At 39.9% G+C, this 16,442-nt stretch overlaps 1 protein-coding gene across 1 annotated transcript in view; it reads left to right on the forward strand.

Annotated features, from left to right (window-relative positions):
- The window catches only part of LOC126094625 (signal peptidase complex subunit 3), a 69,342-nt gene extending 64,764 nt beyond the window's left edge, over window positions 1-4,578 (forward strand). The window contains exons 4-5 of the mRNA XM_049909107.1: window positions 3,547-3,650; window positions 4,074-4,578. Of these exons, the coding sequence (XP_049765064.1) occupies window positions 3,547-3,650; window positions 4,074-4,233 (264 nt within the window). The 3' untranslated portion in view covers window positions 4,234-4,578. The remainder of the gene's footprint in view (window positions 1-3,546; window positions 3,651-4,073) is intronic.
- Window positions 4,579-16,442: the final 11,864 nt, after the last annotated feature.

Genomic DNA, 16,442 nt, shown 5'->3' on the forward strand with positions numbered 1-16,442 from the left:
GTGTTGATAGATCTGCTGGCAATAAAGTAAGTGCACGTTATTCTGTTGCTCGTTCTCTTGTATCCTACTTGTTGGCCAAGCATCTTTCAGGGAGTGCTAGACATGTGACTGTCATTCAGTCTCTGAAATCATCTTGGGACAGGCCTCTTTAGTGATTGCTAACAATGTTGGATATAAATTTTGACTTACTAGCGTTGTACCTCTCTCATGCTAGTTGAAGCCCTTTTGAGACTTCACTGTCTTCTTCAATCACTCACATTTCATTGAATATCAATTGTTACTGAGTGTCTAGACCAACTTGGAATTTCAAGAGAATTTCTTACCTTTCTGATTTGTTAAAGGAATGAAAGACTGTTCCATAGAAGAATCGAGAAGTGCCAAATATGATTACCTAAGGCACTGATTGACACTGAAATGCTCTCTGAAATCATTAAAAGAAAGAGAAAAAAAAAACATGCAGAAAACCTTACATTTTTAACTCTGCAGCTGACAGTGCTACATATGATGCAAATATCAAAATGGAAACCCTTCCACTAGATTACTTTCAGTAAAACATAGTCCATTCATGTGCAGATAGCTAGGTAAGTGAGAGGATAATGGTAATATTGAGATTTGTGATGTGAGCGGTCACCATGCAGCAGGGAAGTTATAAATTACTCTGTGTCTTCCGACATAAATTTAGTGATGTTATTAACAGTTTGTCCTGCCTGACTATGAAGTAGTCTCTTTACACGTACTGAACTGGTAAGCACATAGAAGTTTGAACAATTCATGCCGTATCTCCTGCCACTGCCAAGCTCTACTAGGCATGGTGGCTGATGGGAGTGACCAGGTTTGTTCGAATGAAGATATTATGACCAATCACAACCCTTTCCAAACTGTGTCTGCTGAGCAAACACAGTTTCTTGGTTGTTGTGACATCTTTGTCAAACCGCATTTAGCGTCGTTTCGGCATATGGCATTTCGAGCTCTAGTCGACACTGTCATTCACTTCGCGTTGCTCAAATGTTTTTAGTTTAAACGCAGCACCAGTTATGTATTTTATTCCTGCTGAACAAATCGAGTTTCGCGCGCGCGCTTGTGTGTGTGTGTGTGTGTGTGTGTGTGTGTGTGTGTGTGTGTGTGTGTGTGTGTTTTTACATAACTGATAAGGTACAAAACCTGATAACCTCAAAAAGATGACTACAGTGCAAGAGACACAGAATCACACACTTTCAAACAACACACAAAATACTTATGTACATATTTGCACTTGACAACGAGGAAAAAGTCTCGAAACATGTCATTCTAAGCATGAAAAAATACGTAACTAGTGCAGTATTTCATTATTTAAATAATGACTGACAGCTGCAGGCTTTCAAAAACATAGATTATGACATTTGACTCAATCTCATATGTTCCTACTTCCCAGACAGTTATCAGTACCCGTTAAATCAGCAGTTTTAATTAGATAATAAACCTTCATTAGATAATAAACAAGTCCCTGACAAGTCTTTTGATGCCTGTTATGTACATATATCATACATAAAGTACGAGGGGGTATCCTGTATGTAACTTTTACAGCTTAAAACATTATTTCCCACATTTTATATTTTCCTGCATTTTACAGTTTTCTTTCAAGTCCCATGAAAAGTGTAAAAGCAGGGTTCCACTTGTAGAATCTACATATTATAGTGTTGATGTATCCATCTTTCACTTGTTCATCCCAATGATCTGTTTTCGTGGCTGATTTGTGTATACAGGGTGTTACAAAAAGGTACGGCCAAACTTTCAGGAAACATTCCTCACACACAAAGAAAGAAAATATGTTATGTGGACACGTGTCTGGAAACACTTACTTTCCATGTTAGAGCTCATTTTATTACTTCTCTTCAAATCACATTAATCATGGAATGGAAACACACAGCAACAGAACGTACCAGTGTGACTTCAAACACTGTTACAGGAAATCTTCAAAATGTCCTCCGTTAGCGAGGATACATGCATCCACCCTCCGTCGCATGGAATCCCTGATGCGCTGATGCAGCCCTGGAGAATGGCATATTGTATCACAGCCGTCTACAATACAAGCACGAAGAGTCTCTACATTTGGTACCGGGGTTGCATAGACGAGAGCTTTCAAATGCCCCCATAAATGAGTCAAGAGGGTTGAGGTCAGGAGAGTGTGGAGGCCATGGAATTGGTCCACTTCTACAAATCCATCGGTCACCGAATCTGTTGTTGAGAAGCGCACGAACGCTTTGACTGAAATGTGCAGGAGCTCCATCGTGCATGAACCACATGTAGTGTCGTACTTGTAAATGCACATGATCTAGCAGCACAGGTATCCCGTATGAAATCATGATAACGTGTTCCATTGAGCGTAGGTGGAAGAACATGGGGCCCAATCAAGACATCACCAACAATGCCTGCCCGAACGTTCACAGAAAATCAGTGATGATGACGTGATTGCACAATTGCGTGCGGATTCTCGTCAGCCCACACATGTTGATTGTGAAAATTTACAATTTGATCACATTGGAATGAAGCCTCAGCCGTAAAGAGATAATTTGCACTGAAATGAGGATTGACACATTGTTGAATGAACCATTCGCAGAAGTGTACCCGTGGAGGCCAATCAGCTGCTGATAGTGCCTGCGCACGCTGTACATGTTAGAACTGGTTCTCCTGTAGCACTCTCCATACAGTGACGTGGTCAAAGTTACCTTGTACAGCAGCAACTTCTCTGACGCTGACAAGAGTTATCGTCAACTGCACGAAGAATTGCCTCGTCCATTGCAGGTGTCCTCGTCGTTCTAGGTCTTCCCCAGTCGCGAGTCATAGACTGGAATGTTCCGTGCTCCCTAAGACACCAATCAATTGCTTCGAACGTCTTCCTGTCGGGACACCTTCATTTAGCCAAGCCACGGCTATTGCCCCGTCCTAATCCATACATCAAATGGGCATCTGCCAACTCCACATTTGTAAACATTGGACTGACTGCAAAACCATGTTAGTGATGAACACTAACCTGTTGATGCTACGTACTGATGTGTTTGATGCTAGTACTGTAGAGCAATGAGTCCGCATGTCAACACAAGCACCTAAGTCAACATTACCTTCCTTCAATTGGGCCAACTGGCGGTGAATCAAAGAAGTACAGTACATACTGAAGAAACTAAAATGAGCTCTAACATGGAAATAAAGCATTTCCGGACACATGTCCACATAACGTCTTTTCTTTATTTGTGTGTGAGGAATGTTTCCTGAAAGTTTGGCCGTACATTTTTGTAACATCCTGTATATTTTACAGAATATGAATTTGGTGGATTTTATTTAACTTATTTATTTTGCTCCATAGTCCTGTATACAATCTCCTATGTGTAATTTTGTCCATATTTCTGTATTTTTTTCCTTCTGTATATGTGTATCCGTTAACTATTCCGAAAAGCGTAATTTCTGCTGTCCATAGATTTCTCTCTCTCTCTCTCTCTCAGGTAAAAATTCCTTTTCTATTTTTTGCTTCATTAAATTAAATTCTACCTATGTATGTGGTCTTTTTTGTAGGTTGTTCTCTGGGACAAAATCATTCTACGAGGTGAGAATGCTAATTTGGATTTTAAAAATATGAATCTGAAATACTATTTCTCAGATGATGGAAATGGACTAAGGTAAGTTGTCTGTGAAGTATCATCTGCAATTTAAAGAGTTATCAGTTCAGTATTCACCATTACTGACTTTCAGTTTTCACAAATATCAGGCCAATATAACTTTAGTTGAGAGATGAGAAACTGTGATTTGTGTTTACTAATTTTGTTTGTTAAGTGTAATCAAAAGTGAAGGATCTTCTCATATATTGTCTGATTCCTGCAGCTTCATTTTACTTCCTGTTATTGCAGGTGAAAAAAATTGTTTATGAAATACTTAGAACTTGATTATCTGCTTTGTATTGCTATGGATATGTATTGATGTTTGTGTTTTTGAGGACTGAGAGTGTATATGAATTTTTGTGATGTCAGAATGTCTTATTTTAAATTTTCATATACACGTCCATGAGAAATTCTTCCCAGAATGATTTTGTTCATTTCTTGCAGGGGAAACAAGAATGTAACTTTGACGTTATCATGGAATATAATTCCAAATGCTGGTCTGTTGCCTAGTGTATCAGCTATTGGCAACCACACTTTCAGCTTCCCATCGGAGTACACATCGTCGCATGTCTATGGGAAGGAAACTCAGCATGCAGGAATATAGTGTATGATAAATGGGCACCAGTGATTTGCAGCAGTTACACAACTGGTGGTCATTTACAGAAACTGCTGCCTTCCTAAGTGGAAGTACAACTACTGACTGAACTGTGAGGGGTTGTGGAGTTTAAAATGACCAGCTTGTCAAAACGTGTGATTTAAAGAGTGCATGTAAGTCAAGTAAATGTCCATTTGCCGTTCTCCAGGTGATTGTGATTGAGTGGGTGGCTATTTAAAACTGTAAAGGGAAATATTTCTAATACTTTATTAAGGATGATAGACTGTTAAGCTGAATGTGTATTTATCATAATGTCATTAAAGTGTGTGATCTCTTTGACTGGAGTGACTGAAACTACATGTATTCATTTGTTTCCTTTAATCAGTGTATGGATTTGTAATGCAAATATTTTATTTTTGAATGTCAGTCAAATTAGCCCCCCCTCCCCCTTTTTTTTTAACAAAATGACAGCTACAAAGCACCTTACACCAGTTGTATATTAACCATTCTAGCAATGAAATCTGCTGTTAAGATTTCCTGATAGAGCCATGTATTACAAAGAATTTTCTTTCTAAAAATATACAAATTCTAATTTTTTTTAGGGATGTGTTTTTATTATTTGTTTTTGGTCTGTAATGCCATTTGTTGAAAAGTTGTGGCTAGTTACCTAAAGATTTCCAGCTGTTAACATCATTACATATCTGAACCTACAACTACATGAATACTCTGCAATTCAGTGTTAAGCACTTGGGGAGGGGATATATATCTCTAAGAAGAAAGATGATGAGACTTTCCAAACAAAAGCGCTGGCAGGTCGATACACACATAAAATTCTAGCTTTCGCAACCAACGGCTGCTTCGTCAGGAAAGAGAGAAGGAGAGGGAAAGACGAAAGGATGTGGGTTTTAAGGGAGAGGGTAAGCAGTCATTCCAATCCCGGGAGCGGAAAGACTTACCTTAGGGGGAAAAAAGGACGGGTATACACTCGCACGCACACACATCCGCATATACACAGACACAAGCAGACATTTGTAAAGGCAAAGAGTTTGGGCAGAGATGTCAGTCGAGGCGGAAGCACAGAGGCAAAGATCTTGTTGAAAGACAGGTGAGGTATGAGCGGCGGCAAATTGAAATTAGCGGAGATTGAGGCCTGGCGGATAACGAGAAGAGAGGATATGCTGAAGGGCAAGTTCCCATCTCCGGAGTTCTGACAGGTTGGTGTTAGTGGGAAGTATCCAGATAACCCGGACGGTGTAACACTGTGCCAAGATGTGCTGGCCGTGCACCGAGGCATGTTTAGCCACAGGGTGATCCTCATTACCAACAAACACTGTCTGCCTGTGTCCATTCATGCGAATGGACAGTTTGTTGCTGGTCATTCCCACATAGAAGGCTTCACAGTGTAGGCAGGTCAGTTGGTAAATCACGTGGGTGCTTTCACACGTGGCTCTGCCTTTGATGGTGTACGCCTTCCGGGTTACATGACTGGAGTAGGTGGTGGTGGGAGGGTGCATGGGACATCCTGCATTTGCCCCTTTCAATGATGCCTTCACAGGCAGTGATACATCCTCTCTCTCTTTTAGTCCACAGAAAAAGGTAGTTACTAAACCTTACAGAGCAACAGTCACACCTCAAAATGCAAGGGGCTGAATTTTTTAAACCCTTAACCTCTCAAGACATAATAGCACAGGCAAGAGAACACCTGATGTTAGCACTGCAAGGGAACTCCAAGTATGAGCTTTTAAGAAAGTCTTCCCTGTGATAATCTTTCAAACCTGAAAGGTTACTGCCATCATTGGATGCAGCAAGGTGGCATTCCTTGCAATCCTACCATCAAGTGCAATCTTGGCTGGGGAAGAAAACTGATCCATGCCAGTGGGGCAGGAACAACAACTTATCAGGCTTGTTTCCCGTGATGATCAAAGATGCATCACCACACCCACTACTGAAGATTGTTTCCTGCACATGCATAACAGGAAGCACAGCAGTATGTGGATGTTGCGTATCTGGACTGAACTGCACCTCAACGTGCAAACACTGTTGTGGCTTATCTTGCAAGAATGTCCCAGAAGCTGAGCGCCATGAAGATGAAGTTGGTGAAGGTGCCAGAAAGAAACGTGAAGATCGGATACTGGACCGGCATCTGCCGCAGTCTCCCAAAGGATCTTGACTGAATTGAAATTTGAATATCTGACATTTCAGTTATGTTTTTTTAATACTGTCATGCCCTTTTATTTGTTCATTTGTACAAATTTTTATACATACTTGCCATTACTATGCCTTTGGATTTAATATTAGCAATCCACTCTTATCAATTAATGCATGAATAGAAATACACGTGAATGAAGGCAAGTGCAGAAAATGCATATGCACTCATTGGAGAGCCATTTTCCCACTGGAAATTTCATTGAATAACTCTTACAACAAAATGGGATTACTTTCGCTTTGAAGTAAATTAATGCTTAATTGCACCTAAAACTGAAAAATTAGATGCTTTCGTAACATGAAATTTCATGCACAACAACTTTGATACCTTGAAGTTTTTCATTTGGAGTAGCCGTTTTTGAGTTACAGGCATTGGAGCTGACTTTTTAGCCAAGTTGGTAAAAATAACCTAACTCTGACAACTGATTGCTGCCAAATGACTGCACTAATTTTGACATTTAGTTGGTCATTGAACACTAAATTTAATACTGTTTCATTCTGGTAATAGTAAAATTTTCAGTAGGATGCATAGTTTCCAAGTAACAGGGGAAAAGAAAAAACCACACACAACAGGAAAAAAGTGCCAAAATTTCTTGGTTTTTTGGCCACAAAATGTTGTCTCAAGGGTTTTGGAGGTCGAGAACTGGGATTCAACTTATTCTCAGCTATATGCACAAGATAAAATCTATCTCGTTTTTTGCAATCAATAAGTACCCCATTTCTGGGTGGCTTTTCACACTCTCCCATTTCCTGAACTTTGCCAGTCCTTATCCTTCATCCCTCTTCCTTCCCCTTTCACCCTTCTACCAAAAGAATGAACCACCAGCTCCAAAAGCTTGCAAATTTCTTTGATATTTATGTGTGTGCTCCTGCCACTACTTGGTGGGTAGAATTTTTATGTATCCAGTTACTTGATATTACAGTTTATAACTAACAATTGTAAGGAATTTTTAACATTGGAGAAGTATGACATTACTGTTCCTAAATTCCATCCTCAGTCTAACCTGTCACAAAAAGTAATGAAAGAAACTGGCACTTTTTTGTGTGTAGTGCTCAAAATACATACCCCTTGGGCTCAAATGATACCAGAATTCCATGTTATTTTAAATGAATTATACTGGACTTTCCAACCAGCAGAGGTATTAAATAAGAGATTTATTGGTGAACCATTATTAAAAGTATTTAAGCCTATCTGTGATGTAGTTCACCTCAAGAATAATATTCACACAACACATGGAAAAAGAATTAAATAAAATTGCGCAATATAGAGTGAAGGATCATAATGCAAATGCTACAAGGCCACATTTTCAGGTAAGAGATAAGGTGTTGGTGAAAGCTTATTACCCCATACCAGTAAATCAAAGTAGCGATGAAATTGTGTTTCTCCATATGACCATTTCACGAGTGTAATGCCAATATCAGCAATCCGGTAAAACATCGAATCTCCGACATCGCAGTGGCCGCAAATAGATCCTGCAAGAACAGGACCATCGACGACTGAAGAGAATCATTCAACGTGACAGAACAGCAACCCTTCTGCAAATAGCTGCAGATTTCAATGCTGGGCCATCGTCAGCATGCAAACCATTCAATGAAACATCAACGATATGGGCTTTCGGAACCGAAGGCTCACTCATGTACCCTTGATCACTGCACGACACAAAGCTTTACGCCTTGCCTGAGCCCATCAATGCTGACATTGGACCTTGATGACTGGTAACATATTGCCTGGTTGGACGATCCTCTCTTCAAATTGTATCGAGCGGATGGACGTGAAGGCAACCTCATGAATACATGGACCCTGCATGTCAGCAGCGGACTGTTCAAGCTGGTGGAGGCTCTGTAATGGTATTGGGCGTGTGCAGTTGGAGTGGTATGGGATCCTTGATATGTATAGGTAAGATTCTGACAGGTGACACATACGTAAGCATCTTGTCTGATCAGCTGCATCCATTCAAGTCCATTGTGCATTCCGACAGACTTGAGAAAATCCAGCAAGACAATGCAACAGTCCACGCATCTAGAATGGCTACAGGAACACTGTTCTGAGCTTAAACACTTTCACTGGCCACCAAACTCCCCAGACACAAACATTATTGAGCATATCTGAGATGCCTTGCAACATGCTGTTCAGACAAGATCTCCACCACTCTTAGTCTTACGGATTTACGGACAGGATTCATGGTATCAATTCCCTCCAGCACTACTTCAGACATTAGTGAATTCCATGCCACATTATGTTGTGACACTTCTGCGTGCTCACGGGTGCCCTACACGATATTAGTCAGGTGTACCAGTTTCTTTGACTCTTTAGTGTATGTGTGGTATGAAAGAAGAATACAATAGATTATTATACTATTTATTATACTACACAGACTATTATTCAAAGTTGCAGAACAGAGAAACTTACCTCAGTTCTAGTGAACTGCTCAATACAGTGGAATACAGAATTACTGAAAATGAGAGAGTATGCAAGTTTGTATGCTAAAAATAGTGACTGCACCTACAGAGTGGTAAATTAAGTGTTTATCCTTTTCTGTCTTGCACATAGTATATTTATTAAATTTCGTGCTTGTTTCTCTTTTTGAGAGGGTTAATCTCGAATTTTTGTAAGTGTAAATTCATACAGTCTTTAGTGCAATAACTGCCCACTGAACAGCAATAATTATGACACATTAACTATAAATTATTTATAAATCAACCCAAATCGAGTCAAGTAATATAAATACTAAAACCCTGATAAAAAAGGTGCAGCAAATAACATCTACTTTAAAAAATTTAAAATATTATTTCATAAAACACTTATATTACCAATACAAAACTATAAGATATACTAAGGCAAAAAACAACAAAATTATTTATACTAAATAATTAAACAAACAAAAAAATCAACATAATAAAATCAATAATGAAGATATCCTGATTTGCACAGAAAAATTTTCAGTGTACGTGAAATACTTTACTAAAACGTTATACCTTGAACCTCTTCCTTGATACACTTTCCAGTGCATCTACTAAGTTACGACTTATCTAAATTGAACTTCCTTAAAATAATTTCAATAGAATAATCAATAATGAGAGCGACGGGCGATGTGTACACAGCTCAGAGCCAATATCACTTAAATACATCAAATTACTATCAAATCCACCTTCAACAGTATTTCATCATCAAATAGGTTACAAACAAAAATCTATTGTAACCCATCTCTTCTTATCTATACACTTCACCTTGACCTGAAATATTTTATAATTATAAATCCTGATAATTGTAACTCTAAAAAGATTCTCCGATAATAGATATATACAAACAAGTAGATCAAATCGTGTATTATCAATCACGGGATAGGTTCCTCTGAACGGAATAAGATAACACCAAATTCTTTGGGTTTGAAGACATTAACTAACAGTACCCTGGTAAGTATAAATAACATTTAAAATAATAGGGTATCTAATCCTAGTCTATTATTTAAATTTCATAAAAATGGTTCAAATGGCTCTGAGCACTATGGGACTCAACTGCTGAGGTCATTAGTCCCCTAGAACTTAGAACTAGTTAAACCTAACTAACATAAGGACATCACAAACATCCATACCCGAGGCAGGATTCGAACCTGCGACCGCAGCGGTCTTGCGGTTCCAGACTGCAGCGCCTTTAACCGCACGGCAACTTCGGCCGGCCTAAATTTCATAGATTCATAAAAAGAACTATAAATAAATTTTAACATTTCACCTTACAAATTTATACTTTAAACCCAAATAATATAAATAACTGCTTTAACCACTAAGTTTCACTTGTATCAATCGTATAACCACGGCTGCTGGCATGAATTATGCCGATACTAAATCAATTTCTAAGTCCAACATCACTTAATAATCAAATCAAATCAAATTACTGCAAAAAGAACATTTTGTTTGACAAAACTAACATATAATACAAAGAAAATGTGAATAAACAAGCAAGAATCAAACTTTTGGAAAAAATAACAAAGCGTAAAAAATTAAATATCATAGGAGAAGAATAAATACGCATATTTTAAAAAAACGTGCCCCAGTTCATAGCCACAACACCTTCTTTATTATATATAACTAAAGATAAATGTGGAATCTGTAAACCAATAAATGTGTTATATTACATCTTTCTATTTAATCTTTCTTTTCACTAAATAATATAGACAGATTAAACAATATAATAAATATATGAGATTCAAGAATGTAAATTATTATACTATGTTGTTAATATAAAATTAACTTTATATTAAGTTCACTTAAATATTTAAGAACTAAATAACCTATTCATTGATAATTAAATAATTATATTAATATAATTAAAATAATTGATTATATTAATATCATAATTTCCAAAGAAAAAAATGTTCAAATTGTGTGAATCTACATCTACATCTTCATTCATACTCCGCAATCCACCCGACGGTGTGTGGTGGAGGGTACCTCGAGTACCTCTATCGGTTCTCCCTTCTATTCCAGTCGCATATTGTTAGTGGAAAGAAAGATTGTCAGTATGCCTCTGTGTGGACTCTGATTTTATCCTCATGGTCTCTTCACGAGATATACACTGGATGGAGCAATATATTGCTTGACTCCTCGGTGAAGGTATGTTCTCAAAACTTCAACAAAAGCCTGTACCGAGCTACTGAGCGTCTCCCTTGGAGTTTATCTATCATGTCCATAACGCTTTCGCGATTACTAAATGATCGTGTAATGAAGCGCACTGCTCTCCGTTGGATCTACTCTATCTCTTCTATCAACCCTATCTGGTACAGATCCCACACCGGTGTGCAGTATTCAAGCAGTGGTTTAACAAGTGTACTGTAACCTACGTCCTTTGTTTTCGGACTGCATTTTCTTAGGATTCTTCCAATGAATCTCAGTCTGGCATCTGCTTTACTGACAATTTTATATGGTCATTCCATTTTAAATCACTCCTAATGCCTACTTCCAGATAATTTATGGAATTAACTGCTTCCAGTTGCTGACCTGCTTTATTGTAGCTAAATGATAAAGGATCTTTCTTTCTATGTATTCGAAGCATGTTACCCTTGTCTACATTGAGATTCAATTGCCATTCCCTGCACCATGTGTCAATTCGTTGCAGATCCTTCTGCATTTAAGTACAATTTTCCATTGTTACAACCTCTTGATAATCTACATCATCTGTAAAAAGCCTCAGTGAACTTCCGATGTTATCAACAAGGTCATTTATATATATTGTGAATAGCAATGGTCCTAGGATACTTCCCTGCAGCACATCTGAAATCACTCTTACTTTGGAACACTTCTTACCATTAAGAATGACATGCTGCGTTCTGTTATCTAGGAACTCTTCAATCTAATCACACAATTGGTCTGATACTCCATATGCTCTTACTTTGTTCATTAAACACCTGTGGGGAACTGTGTCAAACACCTTACGGAAGACAAGAAACACGGCATCTACCTGTGAACCCGCGTCTATGGCCCTCTGAGTCTCGTCAACGAATAGCACGAGTTGGGTTTCACACCATCGTCTTTTTCGAAACCCATGCTGATTCCAAAGAGTAGATTTCTAGTCTCCAGAAAAGTCATTATACTCTAACATAATACGTGTTCCAAAATTCTACACCTGATCAACATTAGAGATATAGGTCTATAGTTCTGCACATCTGTTGGACGTCCCTTCTTGAAAAAAGGGATGACCTGTGCCCTTTTCCAATCTTTTGGAATGCTACGCTCTTCTAGAGACCTACTATACACCGCTGCAAGAAGGGGGCAAGTTCCTTTGCGTACTCTGTGTAAAATCGAACTGATATCCCATCAGGTCCACCGGTCTTTCCTCTTTTGAGCGATTTTAATTGTTTCTCTATCCCTGTGTCGTCTATTTCGATATCTACCATTTTGTCATCTATGCGACAATCTAGAGAAGGAACTACAGTGCAGTCTTCCTCTGTGAAACAGCTTTGGAAAAAGACATTTAGTATTTTGGCCTTTAGTCTAGTTTCAGTACCATTTTGGCCTCAGTGTGTCTGGACCTTTTGTTTGGATCTACCTACCGCTTTGACATAAGACCATAATTTCTTAGGATTTTCTGCCAAGTTGATACATAAAACTTTACTTTCGAATTCGTTGAACCACCTCTCGCATAGCCCTCCTCACACTATATTTTGCTTTGTGTAATTTTTGTTTGTCTGGAAGGCTTTGGCTATGGCTATGTTTATGTTTGCTGTGAAATTCCCTTTGCTTCCGTAGCAGTTTTCTAACTCTGTTGTACCATGGTGGCTCTTTTCCATCTCTGATGATCGCGCTTGGCAGATACTCATCTAATGCATATTGTATGACGGTTTTGAAATTTGTCCACTGATCCTCAACACTATCTGTATTTGAGATAAAACTTTTGTGTTGACCTGTCAAGTACTCTGAAATCTGCTTTTTGTCACTTTTTCTAAACAGAAAAATCTTCCTACATTTTTTAATATTTCTATTTACAGCTGAAATCACCGATGCTGTAACCGCTTTATGATGATTCCCTGTTCTGCATTAACTGTTTCAAATAGTTTGGGTCTGTTTGTCAACAGAAGGTCTAATATGTTATCACCACAAGTCGGTTCTTTGTTTAACTGCTCAAGGTAGTTTTCAGAGACATCCAATTACCATGTTTGAGCCTGCTTTAACCGTGAGCTTTACCCAAATTATTTCACATTTCGGATCTCCATCAATTTACTCCGATACTATTGCACTTTTTATCACTATAAATACGCTTCCCCCTTCACTGTCCAGCCTGTGTCTGTGGTATAGATTCCAATCTGAGTTTAGAATTTCATTACTGTTTACATCTGGTTTCAGCCAACTTTCCGTGCCTAGTACTATGTGGGCATTGTGACCGTTTATTAATGAGAGCAGCTCTGGGACCTTTCTGTAGAAGCTCCTGCAGTTTACTATTACCACATTAATATTGTCATTCCCTGTTGCATTTTGCCTGCTGCTACCTTGTCGCATCTCAGGAGGCGTCTTGTCGGGCCTAGAGAGGGAATTCTCTAACCTAAAAAACCCACATGTGCACCCCACACATACTCTGCTACCCTTGTAGTCACTTCCTGCGTGTAGTGCATGCCTGACCAATTAAGGGGACCCTATATTTCTCCACCCGATAGCGGAAGTCGAGAAATTTACACCCCAGATATCCGCAGAATCGTCTGAGCCTCCGGTTTAAGCCTTCCACTCGGCTCCAAAACCGAGGACCGCAATCGGTTCTGGGAATGACACTACAAATAGTTAGCTCAGATTCCATTCCACAAGCAAGGCTTCCCGCCTTCACCAACTCCGCCAACCGCCTGTATGGACTGAGAATGACATCTGAACCCAGATTGCTGGAGTCATGGGTACTGACATGAGCAACAATTTGCAGTTGGGTGCACCCAGCGCTCTCTATCACCACCGGCAGGGCCTCATCCACATCTCGGATGAGACCTCCAGGCAAGCAGACAGAGTATACACTGGCCTTCTTCCCTGACCTTTCCACTACTTCGCTAAGGGGCTCCATCACCCACCTAACATTGGAGCTCCCAATCACTAATAAACCCCTCCCCCCGTGTTCCTGCTCAGACCTTGCTGAAGGAGTGGCCACATGTCCACTCACAGGCAGAGCGGGTGATGCCACACGGCCAGCCTCCACATTGACCCTCCGCCTCATGTGCCGCGAACGCCGCTGAACCCGCCACTCCCCTTGGGGAGAGGGTGGCCCAACCACACCCGGTACCCGGGGAGATTTCTCGATAGCAGGGACAGTGGGTGAAGCATGTAACACCTGAGGTGTACCACGTGATGCACCAGACTCCCCACTGCCACTACACTCCGAAGCAGCAGCCTGAAGACGGCTGACTGTGGCCAGCAGCACAATCAGCTGTTCATGAACAGTGGCCATCTCCTCCTGCAGCCTTACACAGCAGTCACACATCCTATCCATCCTAAGAAATCAACAATTTACTGTGGAGAGTTAAGTAATCAACTTTTAACTAGACAGCTAATTCACTAAAGGCAGCTGATTGCTGACCAAACTGTGGTTATTAGACACTTCTTGTTGGAAACAATGAAAATACGCACTAAGTGTCTCTGGACTGTATTCAAAACAAACATGAAATCTATGGAACACCATTACTACTACTCGAAAATTAAAGTTTCCTAAAAGCAAAAACACACAGAAAAAGAAGTGACAAGTAAGAAAAACACAGTTAATACTTAAATTTACGTAGCTTCCTGCACAGGAGATGTGAAGCAGACGGCAGTTATAATAATTTATATTAGATAAAATAGATTATACAGGGTTATTACGAATGATTGAAGCGATTTCAAAGCTCTACAATAACTTTATTATTTGAGATATTTTCACAATGCTTTGCACACACATACAAAAACTCAAAAATTTTTTTAGGCATTCACAAATGTTCAATATGTGCCCCTTTAGTGATTCGGCAGACATCAAGCTGATAATCAAGTTCCTCCCACACTCGGCGCAGCATGTCCCCATCAATGAGTTCGAAAGCATCGTTGATGTGAGCTTGCAGTTCTGGCACGTTTCTTGGTAGAGGAGGTTTAAACACTGAATCTTTCACATAACCCCACAGAAAGGAATCGCATGGGGTTAAGTCGGGAGAGCGTGGAGGCCATGACACGAATTGCTGATCATGATCTCCACCACGACCGATCCATCGGTTTTCCAATCTCCTGTTTAAGAAATGCCGAACATTATGATGGAAGTGCGGTGGAGCACGATCCTGTTGAAAGATGAAGTCGGCGCTGTCGGTCTCCAGTTGTGGCATGAGCCAATTTTCCAGCATGTCCAGATACACACATGAAACTTGCCCGCACGCGTTCAACCGTTTCCTCGCTCACTGCAGGCCGACCCGTTGATTTCCCCTTACAGAGGCATCCAGAAGCTTTAAACTGCGCATACCATCGCCGAATGGAGTTAGCAGTTGGTGGATCTTTGTTGAACTTCGTCCTGAAGTGTCGTTGCACTGTTATGACTGACTGATGTGAGTGCATTTCAAGCACGACATACGCTTTCTCAGCTCCTGTCGCCATTTTGTCTCACTGCGCTCTCGAGCGCTCTGGCAGCAGAAACCTGAAGTGCGGCTTCAGCCGAACAAAACTTTATGAGTTTTTCTATGTATCTGTAGTGTGTCATGACCATATGTCAATGAATGGAGCTACAGTGAATTTATGAAATCGCTTCAATCATTTGTAATAGCCCTGTATATGTTATATCCAATTATACTAATATAAAATATTTAATTACATACAATTATATATTTTATAATAGAATAACCTATTTTAAGAGTAAACATATTAATAGCTATAATCCTCAGTAAATATATAAATTAAAAAGTATCATTCAATATTAATAAAATAACTCTATAAGTATGTATTAAATTAAATGTATTCCAGCAATGTAGATCTTTAATGCATCAGCATCCATTGTTGACACATCATGAGAGTAGCTAGTCGCATATCTAAGAGCGTCTTCTTTTAAAGTTCACTTCAGTTAGTCTTGCTAGGATGAGTAGGATGTGTGCATGCTGTGTGCGGATGCAGGAGGAGCTGGCTGCAGTTCACGAACAGCTAAATGTGCTGTTGGCTAAGGCTTCCCACATCAGGGTGTAGTGGAGGCAGAGAATCTGGTGTGTTGCATTGGACACCTCAGGTGTCACTTGTTTTGCCCATGGGCTCTGCTTCCGAGGCACCTCCTAGTGCATATGATGCTGTGGATCCGCCCTTGCAGCAGGTTGAGTGGTGAGTGGTAATGCATTTGCATCACTCCAGGCGGCAGGGGCCAATGTGGAGACTGGTGCCTGGCCTCGCCCATTCATCCTGTGAGTGGACATGTGGTCGCTCCTTCAGCAGGGTTAGAGAAGGCACACGGGGGGAGGGGGGGTTTATTAGTTATAGGAGGGAGCTCCAATGTTAGGCACATTATGGAGCCCCTTAGGCAAATAGCGTTCAGGGCTGGAAAAAAGCCAACG

Source organism: Schistocerca cancellata, chromosome 8 (assembly GCF_023864275.1).
Source record: "Schistocerca cancellata isolate TAMUIC-IGC-003103 chromosome 8, iqSchCanc2.1, whole genome shotgun sequence".
Classification (NCBI taxonomy): Eukaryota; Metazoa; Arthropoda; class Insecta; order Orthoptera; family Acrididae; genus Schistocerca; species Schistocerca cancellata.